At 36.5% G+C, this 18346-nt stretch overlaps 1 protein-coding gene across 2 annotated transcripts in view; it reads left to right on the top strand.

Moving 5' to 3' along the window:
- The window catches only part of OLA1 (Obg like ATPase 1), a 103180-nt gene that overhangs the window by 35053 nt on the left and 49781 nt on the right, over window positions 1-18346 (top strand). For both annotated transcript variants that reach the window (XM_082483342.1, XM_082483343.1), the window contains exon 5: window positions 15191-15366. In XM_082483342.1, the coding sequence (XP_082339468.1) occupies window positions 15191-15366 (176 nt within the window). The remainder of the gene's footprint in view (window positions 1-15190; window positions 15367-18346) is intronic.

Raw genomic sequence — 18346 nt, 5'->3', positions numbered from 1 at the left:
TGACAGTCTAATTGTACAATGCAAGTTACTTATCATTTACTATCACTTAAGAATTTTTAAAACACGCTCCTGTTCAAATTACATTTAGTAATAGTTACAGTACTAGTAGATAAATTACGTGTATGTAGTTCTGCCTGCGCATGTGAGTATTGCTGCAGTGACAGTGGTACTTTTTAATTAGCAAAATGTTTAAATAACTTGGTGCTCATGGTCAGTTTTATATTCAATTTCAGATAGAACAATGCTAAATAAAAGGTTGTACTTAATGGTTATGTTACGTTTGGTCAACAGACAAAAAAAAGTAAGCTAAGCTTTATAGAACTTCTGGTAACAAATGCATTTGATTACTTTCGATATTAAAATAAAAAAGTTAAAGAAAATTTTTGAGCAAAATTTTTTGAGTATTGTAGAATGTATCCTGTAACTTCTTTGTCTGCTTCAGGAAGATATTTGCGTTAGATCAGTTGCGTCAATAGCTAATATAAAAACTAACACTGGAAACCACTAAGAATTTTAATATTGTTCGTGTATAATTGCCTTCATCTCTGGTCTTTGCAGGAGACAGTGCTTTAAATATTCAAGAGGTTTTCTCCATGGTGTTTCTTTCTCAGCTTGTTAGAATAAAATCCATATTTGTTTCAGTCGATTGTACATAGAAATAAACAGTTGACATTTTCAGTTGATGCATAACTTTTTCATTTGCTTTACTATATCTTAAATTCTAGCTTCATCCCTGGTTAAATTTTGTGGTTATGTTCACGTATCTCTCCTCAGATCTTCAAGAAGTTCAGTGTAAGCAGCTGTATTGCTCTGATCATGAACTAACTTTGCAAATGGTGTAAAATATGTGAAGATAAATCCTGTATTGTGCCAGTTTACTCCCCCAGAGATTTTCATCATAATTTCTTTTACAGAAATATTTTTAAAATGACTTCACCAAAAATATTAACTCAAATATTAACTCTCAATAAACCACTAGTCAATAAATCATTGTATCCAAGATATTTTAATTTCTTTTTAAAATAAGTTTCTTTTAAAAAAGAGTTTTTCTTTGAAGTAGAGTAAGAGTATGGCTCAACAATGTTGATATCTAGGAGAATAAAGTCAGCTGGGGGGTTGGTTGGTTGTTTTTTCCCTGTAGCCTAATAAAATGTGGCATTTTAAATGCTGTAGAGAAGGTCTCAATTGTGGCCGCTCTTGCAGTTAAGTAACTGCATAGGGACAATGAAGATGCATTTTTTTCATTCAAAGAAAATAAAACAATTAAGTCTTCCTGCCTAAACAAATGTTATAAAATGTAACATACCTGTTAATTTCCCTTATTTCACTATTCATAGTGGACACCGGGGCTTTCGTACATGTGGGTCCCTCTGTTGTTTCTTTTAAGTTTGATATATTTTACAGCAGTTGTTGTTTTAACTATCAAAGTGTCACTGTTAAGTCACCAAATGGTAATATTTTTTGCCTTTTTTTTTTAACTAACTGCCGATCCTGTTAAATACTGTTGGTGGCATTTTTGTATGGAAAGTTGCGAGTCATCTGGATTCTTTAGTCACCAGATAACTCATGTTTATGTAGTTAATGATTATTCTCTACTGCATTTGATGCTTTGTACTTTGAAGAAAATGTAGTAACAAGAATAAAGTATTTCTAGAGTTAACCTTACAGAGTTGTTTGGGGTGGGGTAGAGTATTTTTTTTTTTTTTTTTTTTTTAGTGGTGAGAATTTGAAGAACCACCCTTATCAATATAGTAGTTTATAACTGAGACTTTAAAACATATCAATTTAACTTGCATTTAAGATTGATTAAAAAATATGAATGAATCAACCTGGGCTTTAGGTCCAAGGTTCTCAGATTTAAAGCTTTTGGGACACTGATGGGATTATTTCAATGATTGACTGAAACACTTGAAGGAAAATGTTTCTTTAACTCTAAACAGAGTGAATTGAGTTGGGAATTGGGAACGGGGGGGGGGGGGGGGGGAGTTTAAAACCCCCTCTGATTATGATCATCATGAAACTGAGCTTTGCTTCGAGACTTTAACCAATGCTATGTTTTCGTAATTTCATTGGAATTTATTTTCTCAGATGTAACTGATTCGGATTTCTTAGAAGATGCCTGTAACAAACTGGATCCATCAATAAATAACTCATTTACAGTATTATAGTACTCAATTGCGAGAAGTTTAATTGCAGTTTGCTTCCATCATTTTTCTTGACAGCTGTTGAAAATAATGTGGTAGAATTGGATTTATACTGACATTTAGGAAGCAGATATTTGTTCAAAAGCAGTCGGGGAGTGCAAAGATCCATGCCAATATTCAGAATTCATATTTCCCTTGAATGGAAGGTTGTGATAAAATGGTACATGGTGTGTTTTCATTGCCTGTTGAAAGACTTTCATGCAGTTAAAATAAGCATTTTGATGGTGGTTGAATTAAGAGTTTTTGTCAGTCTCTTCTCATCATGGATGATTAGACTAAAACGTCTGCTTGTCTTGACTTGAGATCACCACAGCTTCAGATAACATGCTTTGTGATTGAAGGTCGAAATATTTTGAATTCTAATAGGCTGCCAGATGAATTGCTTGAAATAGACTGTAAAATTTCAAGGCTTCCTTTTCCATCTGCTGTGAAAAGAACCATTGGGAATGGTTGAGCTTGATGATCATAGAATTACGGGATGGTGATTCTAAAACCCTCAAAGGGAAGTTGCTATGGAGATCTAGTTCCAAACTGTGAAATGATTCACCTCTGAAAGGCTTCAGGGTCTGAGAAGCTGAACACATCATTGTTCAGGTGGTCATTGGTTAGGAAATTGCTGGTGCCTGTGTAATCAGCACTCCTGTGGTAGTTAACGATCTAAAAAGGTTTGTTCTGAATGATGTGGGACAACAGCAATGTGCATAAGATGGCTTCTCTCAATCATAGTTTGCTCAGCCTGGTGCTTGTAAAAATACAGTGAGCTAAATGGCAGAGAAATGAACTGCTTCATTGAGGAAGTCTTTTTTAAAACAAAATTCTTTTCTGTGATGGATTTGACATCTAAAGTAAAAGGAGAAGAACTGTTTCAGCTTAAAAAGCTGTGGTTAGATGTTGCAAACGTATCCCATTTATATATTTATTTTGCAAGGAGCAGAACAGCGGGGTTGTGCGTTTGTGTTTGCTTGCAGGCTAAAGGAGTAGAACTGTCGGAAATGAAGATTTTTTTTTTTTTTTTTTTTTTTTTTTTTTACCCAGTCACACCTCAGGAACATAATGAAGTAGCCTCAATATGCTCATATTGCTGCCTGCCCCCCTCCTCCACCCCTCTGCCCCCCAATTCTAGGGCCTGCCAGATACAGTGCTTTGACAATCATGGAAAACCCCCACCCTGTATATCCAGGATTTAAGTGAATCAAAGCATATGTTTTCTTTGTTAGTTCCTAACTTAGTTGTGTATTTTCAGGATAGCAAAAGGGAATAAATGGAAACTTTGCATACATGCATAAAGCAATGCATTTTGTCAACTATTGCTAAAATTTGCCAGCAGATTCTTAAATTACTTGGAATCTTGAACATCCACAGAAGTATTTAATGTGCTTTTTCAAGGAAGGCAGAAGGTATTTGCTTAGTGTACGAGTAGCTACTGACTGTAGCTGTCTGTACTTAATTCAACATAAAATATTTGTTTGACCATATGAGATTTGGATAAAGAAGTTTGTGTTGTTATTTCTTGCGTATCTGTTCAGTGTCACCCTTGTCACAGGTTCTGTTAATGGTTTTTAGTAAAGAAGACGCCACTGGCTACTAGATGGTGCCAGATAGTTACAGAACACAACTGACATGTTCCACGATGTAGTTGTCATTGAGGTAAAACGTTACTAGAAAGAAACGCAAATCTGTGAGTGCTAGGGATTCCTTCACTGAAATAATGTACAAAATAGTGAGTTCTTCACTTCCCGTGTAACTGTTCAGCCAATCTATAGCAAGTAATATGCTTAGTTTTCTGTTGGGATGCTGTTTTGAGTTTTATAAGGAAGAGACTAACATCCAAAGTAAAACATTAGTATTGAGTTTTGTCTGGTTAACTGTTACATTAAGATTTGAACATTGAACAGAAAATATTGCAAACCTTCTTTATCAGGTCCAGCATCTCAAATAAGATGCAAATAATATATTACCTTTTGTTTTCAATATTTCGGGTGATGTTCTAAAAAGATTATTTGATATTTCTTGTGATTCCAAGCCTGTACCATTATGTGAGGTTCTAAGAACTGTCAAATCATCTTTAATTTGTTGAAAAGTAATCATTGCATGTGAAGAATTGTGTATGAAGAACAAACTGTCTCTTAACCAGCTAATAATTTAGTTTTTACTAACAGGATTTCTATTAATAGAAACCAGGTAGGCAGCACTCATAAAATTTGAATTGATTTGCAAAGGATATATCTGGGTAACTTCATTGCTACTTTTGCATTAAGGTTATGTATTATGTTATGAATGTGGGCCAGAATGTCTAGAGGGAAGACTGTATGATGAGCCACATTTTTATAAGGTAAATTACTGAGGGCCTTTTTGCTTTTGTTTTTAGAGATATTTTATTCACTTAGCAACACAGCAGTTCATTACAAACTTATGTAGGCCATATACATATATAACAGCACTTAGCAAACAATTTTTGCTTGTTTAAGTCATCAACTCTCATTTTTGTTATGCGTTGTCTAGTCTTTCCTCACATATGTTTTCTCCTCCTCACCTTCATTGTGCAATGAAATAGATCCTCAAAGGAGAAACATTCAGACATGGAGAATAAGGTTCGTTGTTAACAAGTGGTGAACTGAGTTTACAACTCCCTTCTAAAAAACTCGGTTACTCTTTTTGTAAAGAATGACCGATCTGTAAACATAACATTTCTTTTCCACTCTGCCAAATTCCATAATCCTTTTTTATAGCATTTTTGTAAGGCACTGTAAGAAGTTGTTTTGACAGTTTTGTAATGCTCTTGTTTTACCATAACAGTGATGTGATTTTAAGTTTCAGAATGTTTGGGAACTGCTTAGATAACTAACCTCTTGAAGCTGCAAATTTGTCATTAGAGTTTTGTCTAGGTATTTATATCGCTTAAGACATTGCTTTAAATGTTTTTGAAGAGAAGTTGCATCATTGAAACAATTTTACACCTTTTGTTGTGGGTTCTAGGAGGGCTATAATTTTGCATTCTGTGCTGAACTGAACTGTTCATTCTCTATTCATTATTTTACAAAGACTAATAACTTGAAGGTGTTGAAGAATGCAGAACAGAGGGTTGAGCTGGCTCTGCACAGGAGTCAAGGTGGGCTCAGCAGACTTTAATGGCTTGGACTTTGTTGTAGCATTAGGTATCCAAAGTGGTTCAGTAGGAGTACAGTCTTGGTAACCACTATGCAGTGCTATGTCAGACCCAATAAAACTTCAGGGTTCCAGTGGTTTTTCTGATATTTCTGCATCTTCGGCGTAGTCAAAGTGTGACCCAGATAAATTGTCTGTGAATAAGTAAAATGTTTCCTGTATATCTGGTCATTCAAGGCCAGATAGAACTGCCCTGTGGTTTTCTGCTGATGGCTGCTAGTTGCTATTCATTTGTAAATGTATTGTCTTAAGAACACAGTTATTGTTAGCAATTATATTTTGTTACGGTGACTCTGGGAGATTATCATTAAGACTGACACCGTAGAGCTTGGCACTGGGTACTCCCAAAGAGAAGACCTTGATGACTGACCTTCAGAAAGAAGGGGTAAAACACACCACAGAGATGGTGATGGTGGAAGTAATATGAATATACAGTTAAGCATATGTCTACTTTCCAAATGGCTTCTGCTTAGGAACCATGTTTTTGTATGACACCATCAGATTGCAAATACGTGAGTGCCAGTCTACTTTTGAGTAGGAACGTTGGCTTCTGTGAACAGTCTGGATATGTGGCACACAGAGGCACGTTAAAAGTTATCCACTGATGTTTGTGGCCAGACCTTCCTGCATGCACTATCTTTTATGCAGGCAGTGCTGCCATGGGAGTGCAGGGTGATACTGCAGAGACTCTCCCTTGTTCCTGTTTGCTTCTCTTTTCATGACTTAAACAAAGGAAGGTTTTCAGTCATTAGAACAGAAAGTAATATAAAGCAGAGGGTGGCTGAGCTCAGGTTGACAAGAGCACTTGCCTCTGAAGCAAACGTTTGCATTCTTCAGCCTTTTTGGCTTTTGGACAATTTGCAGTGGTCCAGGCTAGCTTCCAAATGCCCCTTCTTGTTCCAATTAACATAGTTGTATTTTGGAAAAATCTGAACAGAGAGGCTAGTTTTTCCTAGGGAATTCTTATTTTAAACAATTTAAGTGGTATGTCAGCCGTCTCAAAAAGTTTTACATCGAGTGCTGCCCTTCCTAGTGTCTTCTGATCGTGAGTCCATGCAAATTACCATGCACTGTGATCCTGGGTCAAGTGTGTTGCAAGAAAAGTAACCGAGGAATTTGTCCCAAGCGCTATTTGGTGGGCACTGTGCTGATAGTATGTCAAATATATGATCAAGGACAGTCAGAGTGAGCCCTCTGCAAATGGAGGCATGAAGGGTTCAAAGATTTATTTCTTTAGCTGTCAAATAATGTCCTTTACCCCGTGTGACCAACTTGATAGCAAATCTCAGCAGGTAGAAGGTTTTGCCTGCAGAGTGTTGACTACATCCCAGTGGTGCTAGGATGAAAGAGCAATGGCAAGTAAACACATTTTACATCTGAAATAAATCACTAATATTTGTCAAACAGACTCAAGGGTAAGGGCTCTGGAACAGGATTTTACAGATAAGCTCATTGGAGCGACTGTCTTGGTAACTACTTTTCTCTGTTAAAACTGCTTCCACCAGGAACAGAATCATGGTTTCTTCTGCCGACTTGCATGTCCTGAAGTGAATTGCTTTGCCTGAGTGTTTCCTGGGGAGGTTATAATTCTCATCTCTGACCTTGTGCAGTACTTGCTTGACGAGTACTTTTATGCAAATGTAAATTCTTTGTATGCTCAAGAAGTTGATACTACAGTCATTTAAAATCCTGTATTGCTGCTACACGCTCTCATTGTGTGTCTGCTGGTGCAGAAATAGACTTGCCCTTTTTTTGTCAAATACTCCCGATAGATTTGATATTGAAAAGACTGCCGTTCAGCTGCTGTTTCAGACTTTTGGGGAGGAATGCTTGATTTGCGCTCTCTTGACTGATGTGGTATTAGGGCTCAGCAGGGTAAATGTAGCTGCTTATCTTTTATATAGGTAAGTAATGAATTTGAGTCCTAATACCGCACCAGTCAACAGAGCCCAAAGCAGCTGCTTTTACTATCCTGTGTCTGTATAGCCATATGCTATGCATAAACTGTAATGTTGTGTTCAAAGTAATTAATGCTGCAACGAATATTCTGAACTGTTTTTTGGTTGCTAAAAATCAGCAAAACTTGAGAATAAAAACAAGTGTTTTTAATGGGAATTAAAACCTTTTCTTATATTTCTACGATGCAGGTAAAACAAAATAATTATTGCCACAGTGACTGCTTGCATTTTAAATAAATTTATACATATTATTTAAAAAAAATCTAGTTAACTTTAAAATATGTAAGTTTTCTTGTCATTTAGGGTTCTGTGAAGCTGATCATCAAGAGGGTTGCAAATCATTGGCGGTTTCTATTTTCAGAGTTCCACATCCCAGAGTAATTTGCTTTAATTTCACCCAATTTAACCTATACTTCACACCATCACCATTCAGCTTTAATAGCTATGTTCTATGCATAAGAAAAGCAGATAAATGTCCACAATTAGGCTGCGAGTGATTACAACTAGTTAGGGCTTTATGAAGACAAAACTTAAAGGGCTGTAGCACAAAACAAAGCCACAAAAGATGTCTGAAAAAATTCTTTCTTCAGAAGTCAAGGTTTACTACAGCATTTTATTTAATGTTTTTTGTACTTGATTTTGCTTATGTTGAAGATGTAGGCAGGTGCACCTTCTTCAACTGAAAATTACTCTGCTTAAAGAATATTAGGTTTGTGTTACAGGTGATTAATTTCACTTGAAATTAGCTTGCCAGGGAAAACATGCTAAACCTACTTTATTTGTTGGTTCTTTGTTAACACATGCTACGTTTAAGAAGCTGTAAAATGTTGACTCTGACAGTATTCTTTTGCCCTTCTAATCATGAGTATGTGTAGTAAAATGTACCATCCACAAAGTTTAATACATTCTATAATGTTAAATGTACTTGTACCTCAGTCAGAAATAGTGGTATCTTTTACTGTTTGAATCTTTATAATATTGATGATAGCATGTCAAGCCAGTCTAAGTACAGATATTATTTATAATTTAATGTTTTTTTGACACTTGTTTCTTGTTTCTTTTGATAGCTCAAAGAAATACCCTGCTTCTAGCCCCCCCCAAGTTACCCTATTTTATTTCTTTTTTGTTCTCTCCCCCATTCCCAGCCCAGTAAGTGGCCAGATAGATACTCTTGCTCATTTATTGCAGAGTTTATAACAGGGTATGTATGTGTATTGTGATGTGCCATATCAGTCTGTGACGAGCAGCTCTTTTTGATAATAGTCGTTGAATGTATGCTGGAGAGGAAGTGCAAGTATCAATTATTCTCTAGGTCTGGGTTTTGGTGGTGTTATTAAACATTCTCTTATAGCTTACTGACAAAAAAGGCTGGTCATTACCCTAAATACTGATGGGAGTTTCAGCTTGTGATGCAGTCCAGATTCCGATCAAATTGTAAATATGCCTCTTAATTACAGCATAACATATACCAATGCAGTTGCTTACCTTTTGTAAATGAATACAAGATGCCAAAATGCTGTTATGTGGAGCTTAACCGTAGCCAAATATTTTGTTCCGTTTTACTTTAAGGATAAGGATAATTAAAGAAATGAAGTGACTGATATATCAAATATAAATTAATCTTGAAGGTATTCATTAATTTCCATAATTGCAATTAGGAGCAGAATAAGATAAGTCTAGTAGTATTATTTTGATTTGGTTTTTTAGCATCTCAGTGGCAGCTTGGAGCAGCTAGAAACAATAAAGTTTAGGCTATAGGCAGCTTCGTTTTTGTGTCAAACTAGTTTTATATGCTATATCATAAAACTTTCAGTCCAATCAGCAACTACATTTAAATACTGCAAATTGTGGCAGCAAAACAATAATTCTGCTGATTAGCCCCTTTCCATTTCTTGTAAGTGAACTGTTTATGCTGTTGAGTACCTTTTGAAAAAAGAAAAAGCCAAAACAGCCTTGATTAGTCAAGGAGTAATTGGATGACTTGATTTTAGCAAGAGAATGAATTGGTTGATGATAGCCTGTAACTAAGTGTAGTGGTTCTGTTCAGATGAATACATAACATACAGTCATCAGATCTTGACAGGTATAACATAAGCAATGCAAAAATGTCTGGAGGCTGAGAGGTAAATTTTGTCAAAGAATTTTGAAGCTGATTCTTGAAAGAAATGGGAAGAAACGTGCATGCCATTAGATGATACGGTTTAAATGTGGCATTTGTTACTGCTGTGCTGTATACATATTTATCTGCTATTACTTTTGCATGTGAAGAAAAGATGTAGTCTGTGTGTCCTGGCTGCCATCAAGACCTGACAAACAGGCAGTTCCTGCCCTTCCTCAGGGAAAAAACAGGGTCAGATTTCACATCATCTCCAGCCAGTCATCCCGTTTTCTGGATCTTTTTTATCTAGTATCACTTGAAAACAAAGTGCAGAACAAGCTATCACTGTGTTACTACTTTGCTTCTTTTGCCCACCACACTTGGACCCAAACAACCCCGATAAAGTGCTCAGCCAAAGACAAATCCTTCCCTGAACTGAAGAATCCTTTAGGTTTGGGCCCACTGGAAACCAAAGATGGAGCTGAATGTGGCAGTGATCATTTCCAAGCTCCTCATTCCTAGTAACTTCAGGTTAAGTCATTCTTTTGGTGCTGTTAGATGGAAAAATGAATTCTGCTGCTGTGTTATGCTTTACTATTCTATCTAAATACTTGCCTTGTTTTAATAGTAATATCTGCACGCCACTAAAACATTATGGGAATTTACCACAGCAGATTTGTAGTCTTTGTTCTTTTACACTAAAGGAAGTGGCAGGTATGTAAACTGATTCTTTTTTTCTCTTACAGTAGTATGCTATAGTTTTCTGTAGTGGAATGAGGGCAGTTTTGGAGCACAGACGGTATAACTTTAGGAAGTAGGCAAAAGGAAGTTGCTATCGTTTGGGGTAATGTTTGAGGAATACCAAGTCCTTCTGTTCTAAAAGCAAATGCAGTTGATGAAGATATGGGAAGAACAATACATTTTCATTATATTCATTGGAGAAGGTCATTGTCCATAGGTCATACCGTCTTAAGAATGCAGTGGTGTGGCTAGTTTTGGAGAAGGTCATAAGAAATATCTTGAATTACTTTTTTATCCTGGAAATAATAAGTAAATAAATAAAGTGGCATAGTTAGATCATTGTATTGTTTGATAAATTTGCAGAATATTGTAACATCTATTTTTTTAACACGATTTTTAGCACGTTTGGAAAAAATTATTTTTTTTAATGAAAAGTTTGGAAGCTAGACCACAGAGCTCAGCAGCCAGTAGCCTGGCAGGTGTGAGTGTGCTGCAGAGGATAGTGTGTAGCCAAGTTTCTAACCTTGGAAAGGTCCCTCATATTTACAGAATTTGAATCTTCATTACGTCAATAAGAAGAGAGACACATTGTGTTTGAAGTTCACCATATGTAAACACAGCTCATAATCAGGATGGGTTTTACCTCTGACAGGTGACTGTTTGCGCACTCTGTTCTTCTGCAACTACCCCATTCTAGTCCTCTTCTTCCTTACCTGGATGCCCTGTTAGTATGTTTTCAGGGAACTTTTTCTTCCTCAGTTTTCTACCAAGCTATCTCAAGCCAGTAATCGGCTTGAGATCAAAATAAGACTACCAGATCTCCTTTTCTCCCTCTCCCCATTATTTTTACTCACTGATTCTGTTGTAATCAGTGATCAGTGTCAGCCAAGCCAATATCAACATTTCTTTGTCAATATTTATTTTTCATTTTCCTTCTTCAGAGAGCTACATGTTGATAAACTAACTAGTCTTCTTTTTCTGTTACTCAAGATAATCTTACCTGTTTCTTCAGGAAACTGATTTTTCTCATCTATTTGCTGTGATCTTGCACCTCAAGACCTACCTCCCATCCTCCGTACTTCCAATTCAGCATATTTTAGTGAGTCTTTTTTATTTTCAACAGGCTACTTTTCTATGTAGTGCTTGATATCAACTATTTATACTACTGCTTACTCAAGGTTCATGGCCTGTGTCCACCTTGTGCATCCTGTTCATCATACAGGTGTTGTGCTATCTTTAATTGTACAGTGATGTCATTCTTAGTCCCCTATTCATTATATTTTAAAATAGAGCCTTTGAGCTTTCTGTTTGCTGCTCTGTATGTTGGAGGGAAGGAGGGGTTATTGTATCATCTTCTCTGACAAAAGAGTTAAAGGCCTTGCTTCACAGAGGAATTTCACTAATAAAGCGAAGGCAGAGAGACATATTAATAAATAGCAATATACTGTTAATAATCTATATTGGGTAAGATTTGTAGATTAATGTTATAGTTCCTGTTTTCATCTTTGTAAGTTGCAAATAATATACATGCTTTCTGGTATGTCCTATTTCTTGAATCGGTTTTAGAACTCCATTTTTTCCTACTACTTTACATTCTTATATAGATTTTTTTTTTTTTTTAAATCAGGGACTAGGTAAGTTAAACTATTCTAATAGTTAAACTGTTCTAATAGTTTAACTTCGTTAATTTCTCACAGTTATACTTTTTCCAAGAGATCTCATCTCTTGCACAGAGCCTAATTCCTAAGGTTACCACCAGTTCTTACTTGCTAAGTCTGCATTCAGCTCTGCAGGCCAGAATTGAATTCCCTACAATGCTCGATGTGATTTGTGCTAGACCATTGTTACAAAGCAGGCTTGAGGCTGGCATAACAGATTGCCCAAGATACATACCACGCGGATATTGAGACAAAGTTATAGCTAAGGCGCTCTCATCATAGCAGTGTCTCTCTCCTTTTTCCTTTTCTTCTTCCTTGAGTATCTTCTTGCTTCTGACTAGGCTGTCAGTCAGAGGCTGATCTGTTTTAGGTTGATGACTGAAGTCAGCATTGACATACCCTGAACAAAATAAATAATAAAATAATACCCTGATTCACAAATAAAGCTCAATGCCTGTTGCTTATCACGAAGTGTCTCTCAGTTTATGCCAAAAGCTGGACAGTAACGCTAGCTTGATCTTGTGTATACAAAGTCTAATACTTGCTGCTTCCTTATGGACTGTGGCTGTCCCAATGGGAAGAGGTTTAAATTTCTCTCCTCTAAGTGTTCCTGATAAGAAAAAAAAATAATCTGCCGCGATTAACTTAGTGGGTTTCCTATGTATTTAGAAGGGAATTGTATGACCTTTGTCAGCGCACCTGTTGATGAGTTTTCTCCTTTCCAAGTTAGGAAAATGCACTTTTTTTCTGAATGTAGAATTGAAAATTTAAGCTCAAAATCCAGTGTTTTAATGGAGTATGCAACTAGTGTTCGTTTCTTCCATGAGAAGAGTTAAGCAACCCAGTGAGGAGGAGAGAAGGCTAAATTGTTGCCTTGAATAGGAAATCATCAGCTTGGTAGAAGCTCCTTACCTGACCAAGCAACCTCCTGTTGCCAGATGTGGGTCTCTTGTCATCGATGTCGCTTGAATGAGCGGCAGGATGGCTGCTGACACAGGCATGAGGATGGCTGATGGAAGGAGGAGGCTTGAAAAACTCTGGCAGAATGTCGAAGTGTCCATGGGTTAAAGCGTTTAGTGGACTGAGAAGAGAGGGAAGGTGAAATCTATAGATTCAGTTTTATAGGGGTGGAATTACACTGAATTAATTGGTTTTGGATGAATAAAGAACTGGATTTTTTTGGTGAAAAGCAATGGGAAGATGAGAAGAAATGAAGATAATTGCTGGATAATTATTTTATTGTTGTTAAAGAAAATGGAAAAATATAACTAATATATAAGCTGTGTTTCATTATTGCTAATTCACCTTACACGTGCTTTGTCAGAAATAATTCATTCTTCCTTAAGACCAAAACAAGCTGTTTACTTTTTATTTTTATGTTCTGTATGCGAGATCTTTCTAATCATGGAGTTTTTCTCCTGGCTTTAACAGTGTGGGGTTTTGTTGTTGTTTTTCAAACCCGTGGACACCAAATGCAGGAGGATGATGTAAATGACTTGAGAATGTATTATTTAGACGGTATTGGACACTTTTATCTTGATACAAGGAAGAAAGATAAACTTCTTACTTTTTTAGCTGCATAAATCCTACCCATCTGTTGAGAAGGCTGGGCAGGTAGACTTTTCTTTGATCTGTATGGTGACATCTTCCTGCCCCCCCCCTTCAGTATTTTCCTTGTAAACCAGAACAGAGCTGTTAAATTATTTTTTCTAGCATTTGTTCATCCGAACAGCCCATGTCCCATTGAGTCAGGTGTGCGGGTATGGATTTATGGAAGGCAAAGGCTACAGTATCTCTTCCTTAATTGCCTGGCATTGGTATGGGTTAGTGTAGTGAGTTTTGCATTTGACAGAGCCGCCTGTTCTCTTTTCACGGTGAGCATCAGAGTTGGATCTGTTGCTGAGGTGATTTTCCCTGTACCAAGGGAGCTCATTGATGGTCTTTGGAGAGAGACAGCCGATGGGAGAGGAAGGAACTTCTGGTAATCATTTTCTTGAAGACTTTTCATAAGTTTATATGGAAATGATTTTGACATTTGACTGTCCACAACATTTTAAACCTGCGCACCGTGTGTTTTGACGTAAAATCTTTATTGCTAAAACCACTGTTTTCAGTAAGTTAAAAGAAAAGATGAAGTTTAAGATGTTCAGGACAACAAAGAACCGAAACTTTGTGTATATCAGTTAAGGAATTATTTGTAGTTTACCTGTTTCCTATCTTACATTTAGTGCAAGAAATGCCTTCTTGGTTTTTTTTTTCCTATGTAAAAAAAATCAGTTGATTTTCATTTTGGTAATATTAAAATAAAATTATTTTTGTGGTTGATTTCTCAGGCATATCTTTAATGTTACAGGATAGGCGTGCACATACTCTGAAAATTGATCCAGGAAGAAGTAATGAACTATTTTTAATTGTTAATATTTTTTATTTTAAAAATATGTATTGATTTGGGGGGTGTGTGGATTTTTTTTGTGTGTGATGCTGCTTATCTGATAATTTAAATCCTAGTTGAATTATGTTGCCAGATTGTCTTCAGAAGGGCATGAAGTCAGCACACATGCTTCAGTAATATCTGGTTGTTTTACCCTTATGTTTCCAGTTGGCAATTTGAAATTATGGCTTCAACTGCACTTTAAATATGTGATAATAGCATGTGTTTCTAATAAGGGCCAGCACCATTTTGTTCAGATAGTGTGAATGGTTGTCACTCATATATGACAAATGCACCTTCATCTGCTTCTTTGATGGCCCCCTAAAAACCATACCCTCAAATCAGGCCGATGAAATTAGCTGCTGTGTAAATTGTGTGTCTGAGTGGTTCATTATCTAATCACCGTCAGAACCACAGTGATAAAGTAGATTGAAACAGGGACGAGGTCTGCCAGATGATTTCAGGCCTTTTTTTCTAAGCCCTGTTTCCCTTGGAAACACTAAGAGTCATTCAGAACTTCAGAATTCTTTGTCTAGAACTTCTTTTTTTTCTTAATGCATAAAATTGGTCAGCCAGTGAGGGCTGCCAGGGTGATTTGTAAGGTTTTCTTTCCACGAGTCTTTTAGTCATTACTGCTTGTATTAAAATGTTCTGCTATGTTCAATTTAGCTGCTATGTTTGCTATTGCTAGGTTAGATACTGTTGAATACGGTGGTACCTATTTTCAGGGAACTGCTCTAGCCTGTTCCTGTTTAGAAGAAACTCTTAAAGAAGGATGTGTTAAGTGCTCTCTTGAAACGGCAAAGCGTTATGCTTTGTGTTTACAAGACTTTACTCTTTCATCTCAAACTCTCGTGACTTTTAATAGTGTGTTGTAAATATATATTTCCTGTCTTTTTACTTTAAAAGGTAATTTAAGTGTTCTTTTGTTTTAGGAGCATTTGAAGATGATGATATCACTCATGTTGAAGGAAGTGTAGATCCTGTTCGTGACATTGAAATAATACATGAGGAACTTCGACTTAAAGATGAGGAGCTGATCATGCAAAGTATAGACAAGCTTGAAAAAGTAGCTGTAAGAGGAGGAGACAAGAAATTAAAACCGGAATATGTAAGTTTAAGTACATGACCTATAAAAGTAGGTCATCAAGTAGTCTTTCTATTGAATTGAAATTTTTGAATTGTTGGGTTTCGTTATTGAACTCCCACATGTGTAATACGAAACACTACTACTATTTTGTGTATTTTAAATAATTAATATTATGAGTTGAAAAATTATTAGACTGAATTATTTGCTGTGCTGAGAGTCTAAGATTTCACTGATGAAGCTAATTGTAATGACACAACTTTATATGAGAATTGCCAAAGTTTTGTCAAACTTACATCAGCGTTTAGTTGTAATGCAAGGTACAGTAGTCACTTCTGAATTATTCTTGCTGTTAAGTTCTAGTCTGATGTTGATACTAGTATTTCTGTAGCCACCAAGTGAATATATTTTTTTGGTGTGGTTGCACTTTGTGTCTTTTAGTGCATGTTAAATAAAGGCTGCTAGTTGAAATTAATTTTAGAATGTTGCTGTGGAAGGCTGTTTAAATGAACTCAGTTATCACAGGGTAGTAGTGGTGTTTCTTTGTAAATTAGAAATGTATAATAATTATCAACTTCCAAGTATGTTTTTGTAAATGGTTATTTTACTGCCACTTGACTTTTGAGTCTGCTACACTTTGCCAGTAGTCTAGTTATTAATTTTTCTTTATTTCATTAATCTTCTATAAATATTTCAGGTGGTATATAAAGTGCATTCTCTAATTATTACAGCAGTGTATCAATGTGGAAATACACTATTTATGCATAACAAGTAGTAAAAAATACTGTTTTCTGCCATGGATTCTTAGATAGCAAGTAGTAAGAAAAACATTTTCATATCACTGCTGGTGTTCTAATTTAGCACCATTGAAGTGCAATGAATTTTTTTGGCCCTACCTAGTGTTTGGAAGTGAATAGGAACTGAAAGTAAGCATCCGTCTCCAAAATGCTCATTTTCATGATGCAGTGTTAAAAAACACTTCTTTGGTTACTTCTGTTGGTGAAGAACTAGTTTTTCATCTGGTTTGAGAAGTATTTTATTTTTTCTGGCTTAGAACAGTCAGGGAATAGCTATTGCTGGATAATTTAGAAGGCTTTCATGTAAGCCCAGAGAAAGAGAAGCAGGTATGCTTCATTTAAGGTCTTATCTGACATGTGTCAACCCAGCCTTGGGTACGTATAGGCAGTGATTTTTATCTTTTCCAAAAGGTTGCACCTGCTTAGAGGAACAGTGCAGCTTATGCCTACAGTTTCAAATAGCGTCCATGCAGTCTTTCACCCTTTAATACGTCTTAAGCAAAGGGGTGAGGAAAAAATCCTGGTCATAGTGAATTCAAAGTTCAGCCTAAGGCTGAATTTTACATGGTATGAGATGATGAAAATGAAGAATGTTGTGATGCTGTTCTGCTCCAGTCTTGAATTCTTCTCACTTTCCTGTGTGGTAGTCTTTGGAAATAGCTTTGCACTTGGCTCTGCGTGACGGAGATGTTCTTGTCCAGTTTTTGAGTGTATATCTCTGGATGCTTTGAGGGTTTCATACCATACTCTATGTTCTTCCTGTGCTAAGGAAGAAGTCAGCACTTATTTTTGTGATTGCAAAGAGACATAACCAAAGTGTGTTTAAATAAAATTCTTAACAGTCATCATGTAACTGTAGTGGGTGGTAGATACAGTTACTGTTGTATGACAGAGCTGCTTTTACTCATTTTGTAACTACAGGAAGTTGCTATGTGTTTGAAAACAGAAAATGTCAGATTATTTTAAAATCAAGGGAGTCAGTAAACAAACTCAAATCTAGAAATGCAATTTAAATTAATAAAAGAAAACCTTAAAATCTGCATTATTAATGTGTCTTTACCTAGCTTCAGTTTCTCATCCTTCTTTTTGCCTCTTCCTTCAATCTCCTTACTATTACTTCATCTGTAGTTTGCTTATCAAAATGACTTTGTCATCTTGTGTTTGTAACTTACAGCTCCTGTCATTCCTTGGGGTTTTTCATCCTTTATTAATGAAATTGCACACAGGAAACACCAGGTTCTTGGTGTTGCTCCTCCAGTTCTGTTCTCAGTAACAGCTGTTATGCTTGACTGGTCTCAGCTGAGTTTGTCAAGAACAATAGAGGTTTCAAAGGCATTAAATTCCTTTGTTTCATGGAAAGGGGTGGCTGAACAGGGTAGAGAGGCACAAATTAATGCCCCGCTTGAGACAAAGGCTGCACATAGTAGGAACTACAGTCACTAGGGAATCTCTTTGGGGAAGTGCTGTGGGGCATCCTGTCTTTGAGTCCTGCTGATCTTGTATCTTCTTGCTTGTCTTCCTTTGTGAATTGCATGCTTGAATTGTAAGGTAGACAGTAGACCTTAGTAAAATGGACTTTTTTAATGGTAAAGGCCTATGAAATCCCTGTCTGGTTACTTTTACTGGTAAATCAGTCCTTAGGCCTAGTTGCACAACTTCTACAAATACATTTCTGTAGTTCTAAGATTGTAACAGCAATTCTTGGGCTTTTCCTGCTACCAGATGGGTTTATTTAGATGTTCAGCCACTGGGTTGTGAGGCGGTCCTGTACAGTTTGCTTTGCCTGTTTTCCTTTAACGTTTTGTCTTGCAGAGAAGACCTGAGGTTGAATTTATATAGTATAATGCATGATTAACTATCCGGTAAATGACTTACGGGTCTCCGAGAGAAACCATATGGGATTGGTGAAACAAGCAGTTAAAGATTACACCTCCCTAAAGCAGTAGCCAAATGTTAGGAGTGTACTTTGGCAGTATGATGATTCTGCACTTCCCAAACCTGTTGCATTTTGCAGTTAGAATGTTGGGCACAGAGAGAGTTCCCTGTCCAGCACAATTTGTAATATTCCCATGTGGCTTGTGGCTCCTGTTCAAGGCTTCCTCTTTCCACAGCAGAAAAGTCATTAAGAGACAGTATAGACTGGAATTCGAACCTCTTTTTCAAACAGTTTATCTTCAAAAAAAGGGCGGGGGTGAAGGGAGAAGCTG

Source organism: Vanellus vanellus (genome assembly GCF_965231255.1).
Source record: "Vanellus vanellus genome assembly, chromosome: 5".
NCBI classification, from domain to species: domain Eukaryota; kingdom Metazoa; phylum Chordata; class Aves; order Charadriiformes; family Charadriidae; genus Vanellus; species Vanellus vanellus.
The sequence above is the reverse complement of the archived record's forward strand: the minus strand, read 5'-3'. Positions and strand labels throughout refer to the sequence as shown.